Below are 18,737 nucleotides of genomic sequence, written 5' to 3'. Positions count from 1 at the left end.
TGCTGCACTCTAGAACAAGCCCCTCCCTTCAGGCTGTCAGTTTAAAAAGAGAGTTCCACTGTCACTTACCTCAAGGTGCTTCGTTTCCCTCCGTCAGCGTGTTACTACGCTACGTTTCTCTACTATGAAAGCTTTGTTTCATATATATCCAGTGAGCCTCACTGGGTGAAAAGACAAACTCTGCTAAAGGAGAAGGCGGAATAACTTAAGTGGGACGAGCGAGGAGAGATTTCTCTTGACAGGAGGACAGATTTTTATTCACAACACTAGTCATTCACAACACTTGTCATTCCCAGAGCCCCCTAGGAAGACGGCCGGCCTGTTAGACCGCTCTGAGAAATAGAGCTCCGTGAGGGGAATAAGGGTCTCTAAATAACTCCAAGGTTGCCATATTTCAAACGGTGAATATACGGACAGAAAAGTTGTTGAGGTTGTTGACCTTTTTCCCCCCATATGATATTTATTAAGGTTTCAAAGAAAAGATTACATAAATAAAAAGAGAAAAAGAAAAAAGAAAGAAATAAAAAAATAAAAATACAAAATACAGAAAAAATAAACATTAAAAAACACATCAATCTTTCCGTACCTTACATTTCATTTCCATGCTTCCCTGACCTCCTCACACCTCCCTTTTTGTATTCCAGTTCTATTAATTAATTCAGCAATTCCTTTCCCTCTTTGTTTTTATCTTAATCCTTTAACTTAATAAATTATGACTTTGAATTTTCATCTGTTAACAATCCATTTTTACAAAATAAAAAATTCCTTCCGGTAGCACCTTAAAGACCAACTAAGTTAGTTCTTGGTAACTATTGTAATTAATGTTATTAAGGTGTATGTATATTTTTACATACACCTTAATAACATTGCTGCTAAAACCACTTAACTTCATTCAGACATCATTCTAACATTCATTAATTTTGCAATATTTCTGTAAATAGTCTTTAAATTTCTTCCAATCTTCTTCCACCGACTCTTCTCCCTGGTCTCAGATTCTGCCAGTCATTTCCGCCAGTTCCATGTAGTCCATCAGCTTCATCTGCCATTCTTCCAGAGTGGGTAAATCTTGTGCCTTCCAATACTTTGCAATAAGTATTCTTGCTGCTGTTGTGGCGTACATAAAAAAAGTTCTATCTTTCTTTGGCACCAATTGGCCGACCATGCCCAGGAGAAAGGCCTCTGGTTTCTTCAGGAAGGTATATTTATATACCTTTTTCATTTCGTTATAGATCATCTCCCAGAAAGCCTTAATCCTTGGGCATGTCCACCAAAGGTGAAAGAATGTACCTTCAGTTTCTTTACATTTCCAACATTTATTATCGGGCAAATGATAGATTTTTGCAAGCTTGACTGTTGTTGGTTTTTTTGTTTTTTTTTAGCAAATTCACCAAAAGCTGAAAAATGGAAGTTTTTGAGCTATTTCTAAGGATAATCAACAAAAACAACACTGCCATCATGGGTTGCCATATGTCCAGATTTCCCTGGACATTATTATTATTATTGCCAATTTCCACCCAGAAACTGCTTCCAGCTGTGGTATTCCGGATATGTCCAGGAGATTCTGGACGTATGGCAGCCCTAAGCAACTCTCAGTATCCTCAACAGCTCCCAGGATCTTGGGAGTGGCATGATACTGCTTTATTGTTTTGATGACGCCTCAGAGTGGAGACTCTGAAACATAACTTAACTTTGGGCCAGTGGGTCTATTCTCCATAGGACCTCAATAAATCAGCAGTTCCCAAAATGTGGTCCGCAGGCTTCATTCAGGCATGCCCACATTTAATTTCATAGTGACCTTTAAATGAATTTCTATTGCTTCTTTTATTTGCCACATTGTAATTTATTGCATTACCATTTGAATGTTATTGGACGCAAACAGACGCACAATTTAACGAATCCAAGCAGCAATGGAAATGCCCTTTTAAAATTACACAGCATCCAGCATTACAATTGCTACAACAGGCAGCAAAATCATTAAGTGGCCCACCAACACTCTCAATTTTCAAGCGGTCCATATGGCGCAGAAAGTTTGGGAACCACAGCAATTGGTATTTTTTCAAAACCAAATAGAAATGGGGAATAGACTCGTGTCCACAAAGGTAGTAATCTTGGCATCCCTTGTGTGTTCTTAAAAATGAAGATAACCAACTCATTTTTTATTTTCCTTCTGGAAATGTAAAGTGAGCCATAGATGTGGATGTCTTCAAAAATCGAGTTCAAACTACCCGTCCTGTGGTAGGAAATGGGTAACAGCTATGGCAGGAAGGAGGTTGGAGAGAGAGAAAATAATTCCACAGATAGGCAAAAATGCAAATAGCAAATGAATCATTTCCAATCAATCAGTCAACTGTAAATGCACATTAAAAGGGTGACAGAAAGACATCTTCTTCGGCTGAAATCTGGGAAAGCGACTGCTTGGATGGGAGGCAGACCTGTAAGAAAATGTTGGTTCTGCAGTTGGACTGGTATGTTTGAGCTTGAGTCCCATTATGTTCTGGCCCTGGTGTTCCACTCCCAGACTGTGTCAGTGGTAGACCTTGGCTTTCAAATCTGAGCAGTGCCCTGGGCGATACGAAAATTTGGTGCCTCTTTCCTTATAAGTCATTGTTGGGGGGGGGTGCAGCGCCCTCCCAGCTCAGTACCCAGTGCGGGCGAACCAGTCGCACTCCCCTAAATCTGCCTCTGCTTGTGAAGGTGCTCAGATAAACGAGCTGGTCAAGCTCTGGGCTCTTTTGCCTCTTCCTGAGCCGGGCAAAATCTCATCCTGTAAGAAAGTGTTTATTTGAAATGAGGCAGGAATAAAAAGATATTTCCACACAAAGATTTATTTGTTTTCTGCCCCCCATGGAGCATTTGCAGAATGCACAACCTGGGCAACATCCAGGTCTGCAAAGACTGCTGGAAACAAGTCATTTGCTGAAAAGAAGCAATACTGTAGCCAGTGAAACGCCATGGTACACCTACATCAGCCTAACTTTCACCTGCCCAATGTGTCTCTCCCGCAGGTGCTGTAACTCTCCAATGGTTTGAACTTTACCCGCAAAGGGACACGCCAACAACAAAACAAGGCTGCTCTGTTATTACGCTCTGCTATAGAGGAGGGGGTGGGTTTGCTCCTGACTGGCCAGTGCTCATGTGGCATCATACGTGATTACTAGCTCCTGACTGGACGGTGCTGATATGACCTCACACCCTGATGTGTCAATTTGTCCCTTTTCTGAGAAATGGTATGGGGGAGAAAGAGCAACGATGAAGGGGTCTTGGTGGACCACAAGCTTAACATAAGCCAGCAGTGTGATGCAGCAGGAAAAAAGCTAATGCTATTCTAGGCTGCATCAACAGAAGTCTCCAGATCAAGGGAAGTAATATTCCCTATTTTGCCTTGGTCAGACAACACCTGGAGTCCTGTGTCCAATTCTGGGCGCCACAATTTAAGAAGGATGTTGACAAGCTGGAATGTGTGCAGAGGAGGGCAACGAAGATGATCAAGGGTCTGGAAACTAAGCCTTATGAGAATCACTTGAAGGAGCTGGGTATGTTTAGCCTGGAAAAGAGGAGACTGAGATGAGATATGATAGCCATCTTCAAATAACTTAAGGGCTGCCACATGGAAGAGGGAGCATGCTTGCTTTCTTTTGCTCTGGAGGGTAGCACTCAAAACCAATGGCTTCAAGTTACAAGAAAGGAGATTCCGCCTAAGCATTCAGAAAAAACTTTCTGACAGTAAGAGCTGTGGAACAGACTTCTATGAGAGGTGGTGGACTCTCCTTCCTTGGAGCTTTCTAAGCAGAGGTTGGATGGCCATCTGTCATGAATGCTTTAGCTGAGATTCCTGCATTGCAGGGGGTTGGACTAGATGACCCATGGAGCCCCTTCCGATTCTCTGATTCTAAGTGACATCACACCCCAGCATGGCCGTTGTCTCCCACACCACACCCCCAAACAGCGCAGCCATAGTTGAAAAGCGCAAAACTTGGACCTTAAATGTAATCACAGCAGACCCTGAACAGGCATTGCCGCAGAAGCAGAAACAGTTTGGGTTCCCGCCCCCCCAAGGCTCAAGTCCAGGCATTTGATGCATCATGTTGTCTATGCACTGTGCTCTGTGAAGGACCGTGCATACCACAGAGGCTGGGAGCTGAGCAATTCTGGACGCACACATTCACAGCAAGTCAGGTTAGTCCACTTTTCTCTGCAGGGCAACCTCTGCTAGCCTTGGGACAAGTATGTGCAGGAGATTGGACGGTGGCTGCCAGCCATGGTGCGAAAGACTGAGAAAGACAGGATTTCCCATCATCAGCTGTGGGAACAGAAAACCAAGCACATCCCCCCCCCCCATAACACAAACAGGTCTCCCCACATCGTTCTCACAATCATTTGGAAGGAAGTAACTTGGGACTTGTTCCTGGCAGCAAGTTGCACAGCCAGAGAGGGACCACTTGGTTGTTCCATGGGATAACAGAAAGTCCGCTCTGCCAACAGACCCATAAAATATTGAAAAATGAAAAATCGTTTTAAAAAAATGGTTAAAAGCCCTAGATTGGTCAGCAGCCTGGATTTCTCCTTTTTAAGAGGTGTCTGGTTCCTCATACAACATAAAAACATTCTGTCCTGCACAGACTCCAGGGTTTACTCCAAGGTTTACTCAAACTAAGAGTTTCAGCGGCAATCTGAGCATAGCTGTCAACATTTCCCGTTTTTTAAGGGAAATTCCCTTATTCCAAATAGGATTCCTCGCAAGAAAAGGGAAAAGTTGACAGCTATGAATCTGAGTGTTTCTATGGCTTCTTTCCCATGTGGATTTTCTGACAGATATATTTTAAAACCTAAGCAGTGTCTTTTTCTGGCACCACTTGTTCCATATGTAGAAATTTCAGTAGCTGTAGAAGATTTTCCGGAGCTCAGGAGCAGAACCTAGCTTTGTATGGCTCCAGGATCAATTCATTGTTTTGTTTTGTTTTTTAAAAAACGGCCTCAAATAGCAAGTTGCTATTCTTGGGTTCTTCTGTTCATAAGCAATGGGAAAGTCTTTATCCCCCCAAGACCTTGGAATGCTGCAGCCAATCAGAACAGAAAATAAAGGGCTGGATGGACAAATAATCTGAAAGGTAGCTTCAATAAGACCCCACTCCACTCCACCCAGTCCAGGATTCTGACTCTGCTCCTGTTAGGTTGATGAAGGAGGGTGCAAAAGATGAGCCAAGGCAATCTGTCACAAGGAGAGCAACTTACTGAGGGTGACCTGGAATCTTTAAAGTTGTCTAGAAACACCACCACTTGGCCCACTGTTGCTCATCCGCTCATCCTTACAAGTTCGGGCAGTTTTCCTTAAAATGCCCTACTTTGGCCAGAAGAGGGTGATGATGCAGCTGTCGAATCACCCTCGCATCCCATATGTCCCGAGTTCAAAACCTGATGCAGATTCAAGTTCTGCCTTTTCTGAGCTCACAAGGGATGCTTCCCTTTGTCTAAAGCATTTACCTCAGCTGATTCCTCCATGGCTTCACTGGTGAACAGCAAATCTTTGAGTAACGACCAAAAACGCTGTCTGCAGCATGGTGTTTTGCAAAAAAATCTTTTCCTCGCCACCACCTACTGACTAATAAAATCCACTGTTGTTTAAGTCCATACACTTTTATGGCCTTCTCGAAGTGTATGGGCACATAATTCAGGATCTTGCTTCCTTAAGTGTGGATTCTCTGATGCTTAATAAGGTTCTCACCTGAACAGAAGCTTTTCCCACAGTCTGAGCATTTATAGGGGTTCTCCCCCGAATGAATCCTCTGGTGCCTAATGAGATTCGAGCTCTGGCTGAACCCTTTCCCACAGTCCAAACATTTATACGGCCTCTCCCCAGTGTGGCTTCTCTGGTGCACCACAAGCTGTGATTTGGTGACAAAAGATTTCCCACAGTCCAAGCATTTAAATGGATTCCCCTTCATGTGGATTCTCTGATGCTTAAGAAGCTTCATCCTGGAACTGAATTTTTCCTCACAGTCTGAACACGGGAACAACTTCTCTCCCTTGTGGGTTCTCTGGTGGACTGTCAGATGAGAGCTCTGGCTGAAACATTTCCCACAGACCGTGCACTTATAGGGTCTCTCTCCTGTATGTATTCTCTGATGGATGATCAGATATGATTTGGATATGAAAGATTTCCCACAATCCAAACACTTAGTACTATTCCCGTTGTTGTTGTTGTTGTTGTTGTTGTTGTTGTTGTTGTTGTTGTTGTTGTTGTGCAGCTTCTTTGTTGTGTGGATTCTCTTATGGGCAATAAGCTGAGAGCTCACCCTAAAGCCTTTCCGGGATGGTTTCTTCCCCACATGAGTTCTCTGATGAACAGTAAGGTGTGAATTCTGACTGAAGCTTTTGCCACAAACCAAACATTTGTAGGGTCTCTCTCCTGTGTGCATTCTCTCGTGTATGATAAGGTAGGACTTGAAAATGAAGGATTTGCTGCAGTAGGAACACTTATGGGCTTTCTTTGCCTCATGAATCCTCTTGTGTGCAATAAGGTGAGAGCTGACCCTGAAGCTTTTCCCACAGTCTGAGCAACATAATGACTTTTTTCCTTTGTGAGTCCTTTGATGAGTGGTAAGGTGGGCGCTCTGCGTGAAGCTTTTCCCACAGGCCAAACATTTGTATGGCCTCTCTCCCGTGTGGATTCTCTGGTGGGTCATGAGGTACGATTTGCCAAAGAAGGACTTCCCGCAGTACGAACACTTGTGGGTCTTCTTGGATGTGTGGATTCTCTTGTGAGCAATAAGGTGGGAATGGCCTTTGAAGCTTTTCCCACAGTCAGAGCATATATAGAGGTTTCCTCTTGTGTGGATGCTCTGATGCTTAATAAGGTTTGAGCTCGAACTGAAACTTTTCCCACAGTCAGAGCACTGGAATGTCTTCACCCCAATGTGGGTTCGTTTATGAACATTAAGGTGCGAAATCTGGCTAAAACCTTTCCCGCAGGCCAAGCATTTGAACGGTCTCTCTCCTGTGTGGATTCTCTGATGGATGATAAAGTACGATTTGGTAAAGAAGGATTTTCCACAGTATGAACACTTATGGGGTTTCTTGGCTGCGTGGTTCCTCTTGTGAGCAATAAGGTGGGAATTCACCCTGAAGGTTTTCCCACATTCATAGCATTTATAGGGGCTCACTCCAGGGTGGATTATTTGATGTTGGATAAGGCTGATCCTAGAACTGAAGTTTTCTCCACACTCAGAACACTGGAACGATTTTCCTCTTTTGTGCGTTCGTTGGTGGACCTTAAGGTGAGCCTTCTGAATAAAGGCTTTCCCACATTCCACACATTTATAGGGTCTCTCTCCAGTATGAACTCGCCGGTGAATTATGAGGTGTGATGCAGCAAGGAAGTTCTTCCCACAGTCTGAGCATGTGTGCGATTTCCTTCCTGCGTGGATTCTTTTGTGGGTGATAAATTGAGAGTGCACCTTGAAGCTCTTCCCACACACTAAACATTTATATGGGGCCCCCTTCACATGGGTGCTCTGGTGTTTGGTAAGGTTGGCGCTGGAACAGAAGTTTTTCCCACAGTCAGAGCACTGGAACGGCTTCACTCCTGTGTGGATTCTCTGATGGACACTGAGGTTGGAACTCTGGGCAAAAGTCTTCCCACAGGCCAGGCACTTGAATGGCTTCTCTCCAGTGTGGGTTCTCTGATGAATGCTAAGGTGTGCTTTGGAAATGAAGGATTTCCCACAGTCCGGGCACCTGTGTTGCTTCCTTAACCCATGTCTTCTTTTGCGAGAAATGCAGTGAGAGATCACCTTGAAGCTTTTCCCACCATCAGAGCATTTGTAGGGCTGCTCCAATGTGTTGGTTCTCTCACGTTTAATAGGGTCTGTCCTCTGCCTGACACGCCATCCATCAACCTTGAACATGCCCTTCTTCTTTGGCATGTGGATCCCCTGTGCTTCCCTGCTTTCCTCAAGGGGTTCATCGCCCTCCCAAATCACACATGTTTCTGCTCTCTCTGGTGGGCCATTTTCCTCTTTCCTCTCAGGGTGGTGCTCTTCCTGCTCACGAAAACAGGAAGCCTTGCTTTCTTCTCTCCTTCCGTTCGGAGTCCCGTTTGGGTAGGCTTGATAAAATCCTTCTGACTGGGGTGTCTCCGTCTCAGTGGCACTCACCCAATCTTCACCTGCCACAACAAAGGGGACATTTTAAACATGGCAGAAAAAAACAAATGAGTGCCCAATGGTCCACCTAGCCCAGCTTCCTGTTTCCTGTAGTTGGCCAATAAGATGCCTCTGGGAAGCACCCCAAGCAGAGGGCATTTAGAGGTACACTGCCTCTGCTCCTGGAAGATCCATACAGCCATTCCACTATAATAATATCATCATCATCATCATCATCAGTCCATCACCCCAAGGTTGCAGGTCGCCAGAGCAGCTATGTCACACTGGCCATGTGACCCGGAAGTGTCTGCGGACGGCGCCAGCTCCCGGCCTCTAGAGTGAGATGAGCACACAACCCTAGAATCTGTCAAGACTGGCCCGTATGCGCAGGGGTACCTTTACCTTTACACCCCAAGGTTGCAGGGTGGGTTACAGCGTTAAAACAAAACACCAAAAGCAATTTATAGCAACTGACAATTGCTAAAAAATAAGGTGGGTGCTAAAAATATAACCCTCAAGTGTCAAAAGTCAATAGCCACTACACTCATGAAACATCTCATGATGCTGAGGTCCAGCTCCGAGGGCCTTCTGGCGGTTCCCTCACTGCAAGAAGTGAGGTTATAGGGAACCAGGCAGAGGGCCTTCTCGGTGTTGGCACCCACCCTGTGGAACTCCTTCCCATCAGATGTCAAGGAAATAAACAACTATCTGACTTTTAGAAGACATCTGAAGGCAACCCTGTACAGGGAAGTAATTAATGTTTGATGTTTTATTGTGTTTTTAATATTCTGTTGGGAGCCGCCCAGGGTGGCTGGGGAAAGAAAGAACGAAGAATGCAAGCCCAAATACTAGTCCTTCTCTCTTGTTCGCTCTCTCTCAGTCCCCACGTGCGCCACACATTTAAAGCAGTATCACACCACTTTAAACCGTCACGCCCACAGAGAATCCTGGGAGGTGTAATTTTTTCAGGGTGCTGAGAGTTGCTAGGAGGCACCCCTGCCCCCCCCCCAAGAGCTATGATTCCCAGAGTTCCCTGATTGGAGGAACTGACTGTTAAACCACAAGATAAGGCTATCAACAGCTACTAGCAGAGATGGTCGCGCTCCCCCTCTGAGTACCAGTTGCTAAGAATCAGAAATGGGCAGGGTGCTGTTCCACACAGGCCCTGTTTGCAGGCTTCTCATTGGATCATCTGGTTGGCCACTGTGAGAACAGGATGCTGGGATAGATGGGTCAATGGTAGAACTATTCTACCATTCTAGAATCATAGAATCATAGAGTTGGAAGAGACCGCAAGGGCCATCGAGTCCAACTCCCTGCCAAGCAGGAAACGCCATCAGAGCACTCCTGACATATTCTACTATTACTCCTATTATTAACTGAATTTATATACCGCCCTATACCTGCAGGTCTCAGGGCGGTTTACAGACTAAAATATAAAACCACAAAATCAATAATCAAAATAACCCCCCCCCCAAAAAAAAAAAACAACAACCCACATTTTAAAAGGGCATAGGAGGTCAATCAAATCAAACAAAGGCAAACTTTGTTGCACAGACGAGGAGCCACTGCAGAGAAAGCCCGTTCAGAGACGGAGAGAAATCCTTGAGAAAGTCACATAGATTTTTTTTATTTTAATTCTCCTTTGTTTAATTTATTTTACATGTTTCCTAGTCCTTGGTTACTTGCTACTGCTGTTTTCATGGAATCATAAAGTTGGAAGGGACCCCGAGGATCATCTAGTCCAGGGGTGTCAAACTCAAATTCATCGGGGGCCGCATCAGCAGTTTGGTCACCCTCAAAGGGCCGGTTGTATCTGTAGGACTATGTAAAGGACATGTAAAGTGGAGGTTTCCCGTGTAGAACGGCCGGCGCCGCTAGAGGGCAGATGTTCACTGGCTTGTAGGCTGCCGCGCATGCGCTGAAGAGGCGGCTTTCTTGTGTCAAAAAAAAAAAGAAAAAGCGAAAATAAAAGGTGAAGTCTGGCGGCAGCTACACGGGCCACATGACGAGGTCTGGCGCGCCGGATTCGGCCCGCAGGCCTTGTGTTTGACACCCGTGATCTAGTCCAACCCCCTGAAATGCAGAAATATGCAGCCGTTCCTTACTGGGATTGAACCTGAGGCCTTGGCATTATCAGCGCCACGCTCTAACCAACTGAGCTATCCATCAGGTCTGGATGTAGAATCATAGCATCTTAAGAGTTGGAAGGGAGCCAAGGGTCATCTAGTCCAACCCCCCGCAATGATGGGGAGTGGGGGGGGGGTGGCAGCAGAAATAGCTCCTTCCTATTCTGACGCTTGCTTACTGCCACCTGTTTGCGTTTTGTTTGTTTCCGTGACCACTGCAATGGTCAACCGCTGCCGTTGTTTTTACAGCAATTGGTTATTATACATTTTAAGGAGTAAAGACAGAGTAGACCCACTGCAGGGACACGGGTGGTGCTGTGGGTTAAACCACAGAGCCTAGGGCTTGCCGATCAAAAGGTCGGCGGTTCGTATCCCCACTATGGGGTGAGCTCCCGTTGCTCGGTCCCTGCTCCTGCCCACCTAGCAGTTCGAAAGCACATCAAAGTGCAAGTAGATAAATAGGTACCACTCCGGAGGGAAGGTAAACGGTGTTTCCGTGCGCTGCTCTGGTTCACCAGAAGCGGCTTAGTCATGCTGGCCATATGACCCGGAAGCTGTACGCTGGCTCCCTCGGCCAGTGAAGCAAAATGAGCGCCATAACCCCAGAGTCGTCCGCGATTGGACCTAATGGTCGGGGGTCCCTTTACCTTTAGACCCACTGCAATTAGTGAACCTAAGTCAGTCATGCCCGTTAAGTGTAATGGGCCTATTCTGAGGAGGACTAGGACGGGGCCTAGCCCATGGTTTTACTGTTGGCCAGACTCAGTTTGCTGAAGAGAAGCCACTGGTGTTGTTTTTAAGTGAAAATAAACAGTCATCCTCACCTAGTGAGGTGGCGTCGCTGTCGTCATCCTCCCTACCGGCCTCTGTGTAACCAGGGCTCCGCTCCCCATTCAGTGGGGTCTCTTCTTCCTCAGAGAAATCCAGAGCGACCTCCTCAATTGGTCCCAACTCCTGACATAAATAAAATAAATAATAAATGAATAAATTAAATAATAATAATAATAATAATAATAATAATAATACTCTTTTGCCCCACCCATCTGACTGGGTTGCCCTAGAAAAGAAAGATAAGATCCCCCTTCAAGGAAGGATTTGGGAGCGGAGGTCGTGAGGGGTGGCGGCCATGGGAAAGTGATGCAGATTGCGCCCCAGTGTAGCCTGGAGGGATTTGCTCTCCCGTTGGGCAGAGTGAGGCCTCCTCCTCAGCTGGAGCTGTGGGGCCAAAGGGACAGCTGCCTTGTTCAAGCAGTCATGGCCTTCACACACTAACATGGAACCTCTTTTAGGATTTTTATGCCAATATCCCTTCCAATATTGATCTAACCAGTGCTATTTTTCTAGAAAAAGAGATGTGGGAACTCACCACAAACACCTCCCTCACGCTCTTAGAATGGCAATGGCTCCCGCCTGAGAGGTGTCGAAACTGAGTTCCAGCTGAAGAAAAGCCCTGGATACTAGCTCACTTCCTTCCTCACATGCCCCATGCCTCATCTTTTACTCTACAAACTTGCTTACTTCTCTTAAATTCCTTGAACTCTTAAGAGCGTGTTTATGTCATTTCCCAGTGCGTGTTTCATGCTCTTTATTTTTACAACATTTCTTGGTACACATGCCTGACAAGCTAAGCCTTTCTGGCCAACCAAACTGAGTTAAATGGACAACTTTATCAAGACTCTTTACTTTTAGAGCATAATTCCAAGGTTTGTCCATATAAAGGTTTCTAATTATACTGGGAGAGCCAGTGTAGTGTAGTAGTCAGTGAGAGAGACCAGGGTTCAAATGCAGCCATGCAACTCACTTGCCGCCTGGCACCAATCCCTGTCTCTCAGTCTAACCTACAGTGGTGCCCCGCAAGACGAATGCCTCGCAAGACGGAAAACCCGCTAGACGAAAGGGTTTTCCGTTTTTGAGCTGCTTCACAAGACGAATTTCCCTATGGGCTTGCTTCGCAAGACGAAAACGTCTTGCGAGTGTTCCGATTTTTCCCCGCTCCCCCCCTTTTTCTAAGCCGCTAAGCCGCTAATAGCCTTTTAGCCGCTAAGCCTTTAATAGCCGCTAATCCACTAAACCGCTAATAGCGCTAATCCGCTAATAGGGTTGCTTCGCAAGACGAAAAAACCGCTAGACGAAGAGACTCGCAGAACGGATTATTTTCGTCTTGCGAGGCACCACTGTACCTCACAGGGTGTTTGTGAGGATAAAATAAGGAGGGGAGAACCTTGAGCTCCTTGGAGGAAAAGGCGGTCTATGAAGGTAATAAATACCGTATTTTTCGCTCTATAGGACGCACTTTCCCCCCTCCAAAAATGAAAGGGAAATGTGTATGCGTCCTATGGAGCGAATGCAGGCTCCTTGGCTTCAGCGATAGCAATGCGAAGCCGCCGAAGCGCAGAGGGAGAGCTCCCCCCGCGCTCCGGAGGCTTTGCGTTGCTTTCGCTGAAGCCACCTGAAGCCCCCGGAGCGCAGAGAACTCCCGCTGCGCTCCGGGGGCTTCAGGCAGCTATCCACAAGCCTTCGGAGTGCAGCAGGAGTTCCTGCCTGAAGCCTGGCGAGCGAGAGGGGTCGGTGCACACCGATCCCTCTTGCTCTCCAGGCTTCGGTTCGCTGGAGTGGAGCTGCACAGTTTTCCCTCTCTGCGCAGCGCCCCTTCAGTGAAGTGGGAGGAGAAATGGAAGCGGCTCCGTTTCCCCTGCCGCTTTGCTGAAGGGGCGCTGAGCAGAGAGGGGTTCTCCCCCTCCTATAGTCCAGTGTGTCCTATGGTCTGGTGCGTCCTATAGAGCGAAAAATACGGTAAATGCAGTGAATCACTGCCCATCCCCAAAAAAACGCAGTGGAAAAGAGTGTCTAGAAACCTGAACAAGGAACAAACCATGCTGCAACTTTTTGTTGCAGAGCAAGCAGCCCCCATCTCCTCTGCCTAGGATATTTGTCTGCTTTCATCATACCTGAACAACCTCATCAGGCATTGCTGTTGAGAGCAGGGGTGTAACCTTGAAGAGGGAAACTTACCTAAGTCAAAGCTGGAAAATCTAGACTCTCACCTGCTCTTCCCAACTCTCTCCAGCATACGCCCTCTGCAGGAAGTCCTCGGCCAGGGCCACCGCCTGGGAGCAGGTCTCCGGCCCATGTTCCCCGACCCAGCTCTGCATCTCGGGCGGCAGGATGCTCAGGAACTGCTCCAGGACCAGCAGCTCCAGGATCTGCTCCTTGGAGTGCCTCTCCACCTTCAGCCACTGACCGCACAGCTGCTGGAGCCGCCCGTAAACGCCTCTTGGCCCCTCGGCCTCCTGGTAGCAGAAGCAGCGGAAGTTCTGGCGCTGCCTCTCCCTGATGATGGCATCCCCACGCAAGATGGCCGCCTTGACCTTGTCGTAGTTAATCCTGTCTCTGGTGTCTAGGTTGCTGAAGATCTGCTCAGCTTCCCCGCTGAGGGCTGGCAGAAGATGGACCATCCAGTCATCTCGGGGCCACCGGCATGCTTCAGCCACTTGCTCAAAGGAGGCCAGGAAAGACTTGGTGTTGTCCCACGGGGTGGGTTCCTCGAGGATCTGTGGTGGGTATTCCAGGGTCTTCAGAAAGTCCTGCCACTGGGTTTCCCAAAGCAGCCCGTTGCCAGTTTCCTGGTCTCCGGGAGGCCTCTGCAGGAATTTGCGGATGCTTCCGGCCTGGATGATGTAAGGGGTTTCTTCCAACCCTTCCCCCGAGGTGGAATCCGAGGTATCCTCCTCCTCCATTTTGATCTGCGGGGGGACTCCTTGCTCAAGCTCTGCGTGGAACCGCAGGCCAAAGCCAGACTGTGTCCCTTCCCTGACGGCCATCTTGTCTCGGGCCCAGAATGGCCTCATCCGAGTTCAGTCTCCCTCTTTATCCCAGAGAACTTCTCGCTTCCTCGCTGAAAGTCGGAACAAATATCCAGCCTCTCCTTAGATCCAGTTTGCCATGTTAAGGTGGATAGGTGTCATTCAACAGGCAGCAGAGATGAATCAGGTCTTCTTCTTGGCCAACGTTTAGATAGGTAGACGTTCCAGATGAGCGGAAAGGGCTCTCTCTGGGATGGGAGAGAAGTAAACCAGAAATGAGAATAACTAATATGATCTTGCATTTATACCCCTCCTTTCTTCCAAAAAGCTCAAGGCAGTGACATGGTTCTTCCCCTCTCCATTTTGCCCTCGCAACAACACTGTGAAGTAGCCCAGGAAAGAGGATGTGGAGCAAGACACAGATCAGGAGTGGGGAACTTTTGGCCCTCCAGATGTTGCTGAACTTTAAATCCTATCAGCCCTGGCAAACACGGCCAATAGCTAGGGATGATTGGAGTTCGAATTCAGCATCAGCTGGAGGGTCACAGGTTCGTTCACACCTGATACTGATTTTAAAAACCTTACAAATGTATAGCTCTCTATATAAACTTCAAATTAGATTCTGAGCATGGGCATGGGAGATGTCAGAGGAGTATAAAATTATGCACGGTTGTGGACTCTCCTTCCTTGGAGGATTTTAAGCGGAGGTTGGATGGCCATCTGTCCCGGATGCTTTAGCTGAGATTCCTGCATTGCAGGGGGCTGGACTAGATGACCCTTGGGTCCCTTCCAACTCTGCAATTCTATAAAAGATTTCTCTCTCTCATAATACTAGAAATTGCAGACATGCGAAGGAGGAGTTTGGGAGATTCAGAAAAGGCAAAAGAACAGAGTTAAACCATGTTATCCGCTCCCAGTGATGATTTATGGCTACAAAAGGAAATCAGGCAAGTTCATGGAAGGTATGGCTATGAACGGCCACTAACTCTGCCTCCACAATGGAAGGCAGAAACGCTTCTGAATGCCAAGGAAAAGGGAAAGGACAGCCAAGGCAAAAGCCTGCACAAATTTCCTGCTGCTCCACACCTGCCAGAGTTGCTAGAAACATTTTGCCAGAACCTTGGGAGTCTCTGGTTCATTTGCTTCATTGCCAAATTAATATTCCTGTTTGGAAATGTGGCTGAATTGCAGCTCAGTGCAGCGCTAGGAAACCTTGGATTAGAGCAGCAGCACTAGGGAACCATCTCTTATTTGTTATTATTATCTCCACACTGAGGTTTCACATTCTCTGACAGGCAGGCAGGCAGGCTTCCGGGAAAGGGGTCCTCCCATGACAGAAGTGGGCGTGGCCAAAGTAAAAAATGGGTGTGGCCAAGGAGGCAACTCTTTCCTTTGAAGAGCAGGGCACATTCCAGCCATGCAAGAACCCAGAGATTTTGACACCTACACGCTCGCCTGCCATCCAGGAAAGCAAGAGGCATTTTCAGAATTTTGTGGCACATTCCAGATGGGAGGTTCAGAACATGGCCAGTGAGAAGTGTGGCCTGGGGAGAGCCAAGGGCCAGGCAGAGAAGCCCATATTAAGCCTTCCTGGCAGGGCCTGATCTCACCTCACCCTCGGTATAGCACAACCTGTATTACATTCAATAGTCTATTGGTCCCCCCCCCCCGTTGTGCAAGCTTCAGGAGAGGGGTGGGGACTCTGGTGGGGGACACATTGTGCTCCTTCTGGGGCCGTTTGTGCACCGCTGGTCCCCACCTGCACTCAACTCTCACCTGTGGCTCCTAGAAGCTGTCAGCGTGTGACAGCGGTCACAATCCCAGGGAATGGCTTCAAATAGCTATCTAAACCAGGTCAGGGCAGCCAATGGGCCTCAAACTCTCAGTGAGTTAGGAACTTTCCCTGCATGCGCAGACAGGCTCCGGCAGATTGAGCGGACGAGACTAATCATGGGTCCAATGGTCAAGAAGGCAGTTTCTGCATGTGCTGTAGAGGGAAGTGAGGGGCAGGTGGGGATTGTCCAACCAGGAAGGAAGCGCATTTAGGAGAAGGGAAACTCAGATCCTAAGCCTCCACTGCCTTGAAGGATATCTTCGGGGAAAGAAAAGACTCAGGAGTAAACCCTACACAAACCTGGAGTCCCTAAGACAGTTGGATGTTGTCTTGTACAGTGGTACCTCTGACTGCGAACGGGATCCGTTCTGAAGCCCCGTTCGCAACATGAGCAGAATGCAACCCGCGATTCGCCGCTTCTGCACATGACGTCATTTTGAGCGCCTGCGCATGCGCGAGCGGCAAAACCCGGAAGTAACCTTTTCCAGTAATGAAAAAAATTAACCTGAAGCAAACGCAACAAGAGGTATGACTGCACAGCTCTGTCCTGCAACTCCTGCAGCACAGCTGGTGTCAAATGTGTTGCTCTGCTTTCCTTTGGACCACATCAGCGAGGCTGAGGGGGGTCTTGTCGTCTGGGCAGCCCAGGACCTCCGGACACACTGCCCAGGCTTGAACCCCGGAGAGGTTACTTTGGTACTGCTAACGCAGTGGTCTGACTTCACCGAGACAGAAAAGGTCAACATCTCTATTCCACTGGACTGCTACAACAAAATCAAACCTTGATCGGAATCCAATGAACGTTGGTGCATTGGTCAGGATTTGGCCTGGTGTGCAGTGATGCTCACTGGCTCACCAGACAAACAGTATGGTGTGACCTTGGGAATGGGTGCCAACTTGCAAAAAGAGGAGAGTCATCACGGTTGGAAGACCTTTGGGGAGGGGGCCTGAAAGGCTGATTCACCCCTAGCCACCATCCTGGGTTACATATTCCACACTTGCACATAGTCCAGGCACCCCCAAACTTGGCCCTCCAGATGTTTTGGGACTACAATTCCCAGCATCCCTGACCACTGGTCCTGTTAGCTAGGGATGATGGGAACTGCAGTCCCAAAACATCTGGAGACCCGAGTTTGGGGATGCCTGACATAGTCCCACTCCTCAGCTGATGGGTGGACACTGTAAGAGCAGCTCTGCAGGATCAGGCCCAACATCCGGCTTTCACGGAGGCTAACCAGATGCCCAATGGGAAACCCACAAGTGGAACCTGAGGGCAACAGCCACACCCTCCACGCTTCTGAATTCCAGCAGCTGTTATTCAGGGGCACAGGCTGCCTCCTAACAGCAGAGGTCAAGGATCACCATTGTGGCAGCAACCACTGGTAGCCTTATCTTGCCTGAATGTGGCTGATCGCCTTTTAAAGCTTGTTGGCCATGAGAGAGCAATACAGTGGTACCTCGGGTTACATACGCTTCAGGTTACAGACTCCATTAACTCAGAAATAGCATCTTGTGTTAAGAACTTTGCTTCAGGATGGGAACAGAAATCGCACGGCGGCAGCAGGAGGCCCCATTAGCTAAAGTGGTGCTTCAGGTTAAGAACAGTTTCAGGTTAAGAACGGACCTCCAGAACGAATTAAGTACTTAACCTGAGGTACCACTGTATATAAAACACATGCATACATACATGCCACTGCTATCAAAATCGGGGACACAGAAAAAAACAGCTGGGCCCCCCAAAAACCAGATCTTCAAACTGAAGCCCAACCTTTCATTTTGGAGGGTAAGTGCACAGCAACAAAATTTCGGGCAAAGCTCTACCCTGCATCATTTAAAAAGGCGTGGGAGTCCTTTCCTCGGTTTGCACGGGGCCAACCCTGCTTGCGCCTCCGTTTGCTTAACAGCAAAGCGACGTTCTCTTTTAGGGAAGTTTTTTAATCATAGAATCATAGAATCATAGAGTTGGAAGAGACCACAAGGGCCATCGAGTCCAACCCCCTGCCAAGCAGGAAACACCATCAGAGCACTCCTGACATATGGCTGTCAAGCCTCTGCTTAAAGACCTCCAAAGTAGGAGACTCCACCACACTCCTTGGCAGCAAATTCCACTGTCGAACAGCTCTTACTGTCAGGAAGTTCTTCCTAATGTTTAGGTGGAATCTTCTTTCTTGTGGTTTGGATCCATTGCTCCGTGTCCGCTTCTCTGGAGCAGCAGAAAACAACCTTTCTCCCTCCTCTATGTGACACCCTTTTATATATTTGAACATGGCTATCATATCACCCCTTAACCCCCTCTTCTCCAGGCTAAACATGCCCAGCTCCACAATATTTGATTGTGTTTTTCCTATTCTGTTGGAAGCCGCCCAGAGTGACTGGGGAGGCCCGGCCAGATGGGCGGGGTATAAGCAATAAACTTATTTAATAATATTTTGCTTAAGTGCTTTTTAAATGCCTTGGTGGCTTCTTTGTTCTTGGCGCTTCCCCCTTTTATTCCCTGGCTGATTTTGCGGGGAGAAACTTGAACGCCAAGGGAGCAGCTGGAAGAAGAAAAAGAGGAAGAGAAACAGCTTCCCCTGTTGGATTTCTGCCTGCCATCCAGCTGTCAGAAAGCGCAGAAGCCCCAGAGAGGAGAAAGGCTGGCTCCCTTCCAATGCTACGTACTCACCCTCCTCCCCTCTACATCGCGAAGCCGCTTTCCCTCGCTCGGCTCCTTCCTCCATTCATCCGCCGCTGAAGGCAATTCAAACCGGAAGGAACTTTCGCGTTTTTTCCTCTCTCGCCCCCTTTCCCCAAACAGACACGTTCTTCCGGGGCCTCTCTAGGAACCGCA

At 47.7% G+C, this 18,737-nt stretch overlaps 1 protein-coding gene and 1 long non-coding RNA gene across 2 annotated transcripts; one reads left to right on the top strand and one right to left on the bottom strand.

Annotated features, from left to right (window-relative positions):
* The first annotated feature begins 1,357 nt into the window (after nucleotides 1–1,357).
* Nucleotides 1,358–4,547, top strand: LOC309525384. Its single transcript, XR_014216208.1, has 2 exons — nucleotides 1,358–2,465; nucleotides 2,851–4,547. It is a non-coding gene; the product is annotated as an uncharacterized lncRNA (long non-coding RNA).
* On the bottom strand, nucleotides 2,808–18,688 carry LOC309524595 (uncharacterized protein). The gene is made up of 4 exons (XM_082209297.1): nucleotides 18,573–18,688; nucleotides 13,315–14,321; nucleotides 11,095–11,224; nucleotides 2,808–8,164 (listed from the first exon to the last, which is right to left on the bottom strand). The coding sequence occupies exons 2-4, from the start codon at nucleotides 14,116–14,118 to the stop codon at nucleotides 5,685–5,687; spliced, it is 3,414 nt and encodes a 1,137-aa protein (XP_082065423.1). The 5' UTR covers nucleotides 14,119–14,321; nucleotides 18,573–18,688; the 3' UTR covers nucleotides 2,808–5,684.
* Between the last annotated feature and the right edge of the window lie 49 nt (nucleotides 18,689–18,737).

This window comes from Podarcis vaucheri, assembly GCF_965113315.1.
Source record: "Podarcis vaucheri genome assembly, chromosome: 2".
Taxonomy (NCBI): domain Eukaryota; kingdom Metazoa; phylum Chordata; class Lepidosauria; order Squamata; family Lacertidae; genus Podarcis; species Podarcis vaucheri.
Note: the sequence above shows the minus strand (reverse complement) of the source record. Positions and strands in the feature narration are given on the sequence as shown.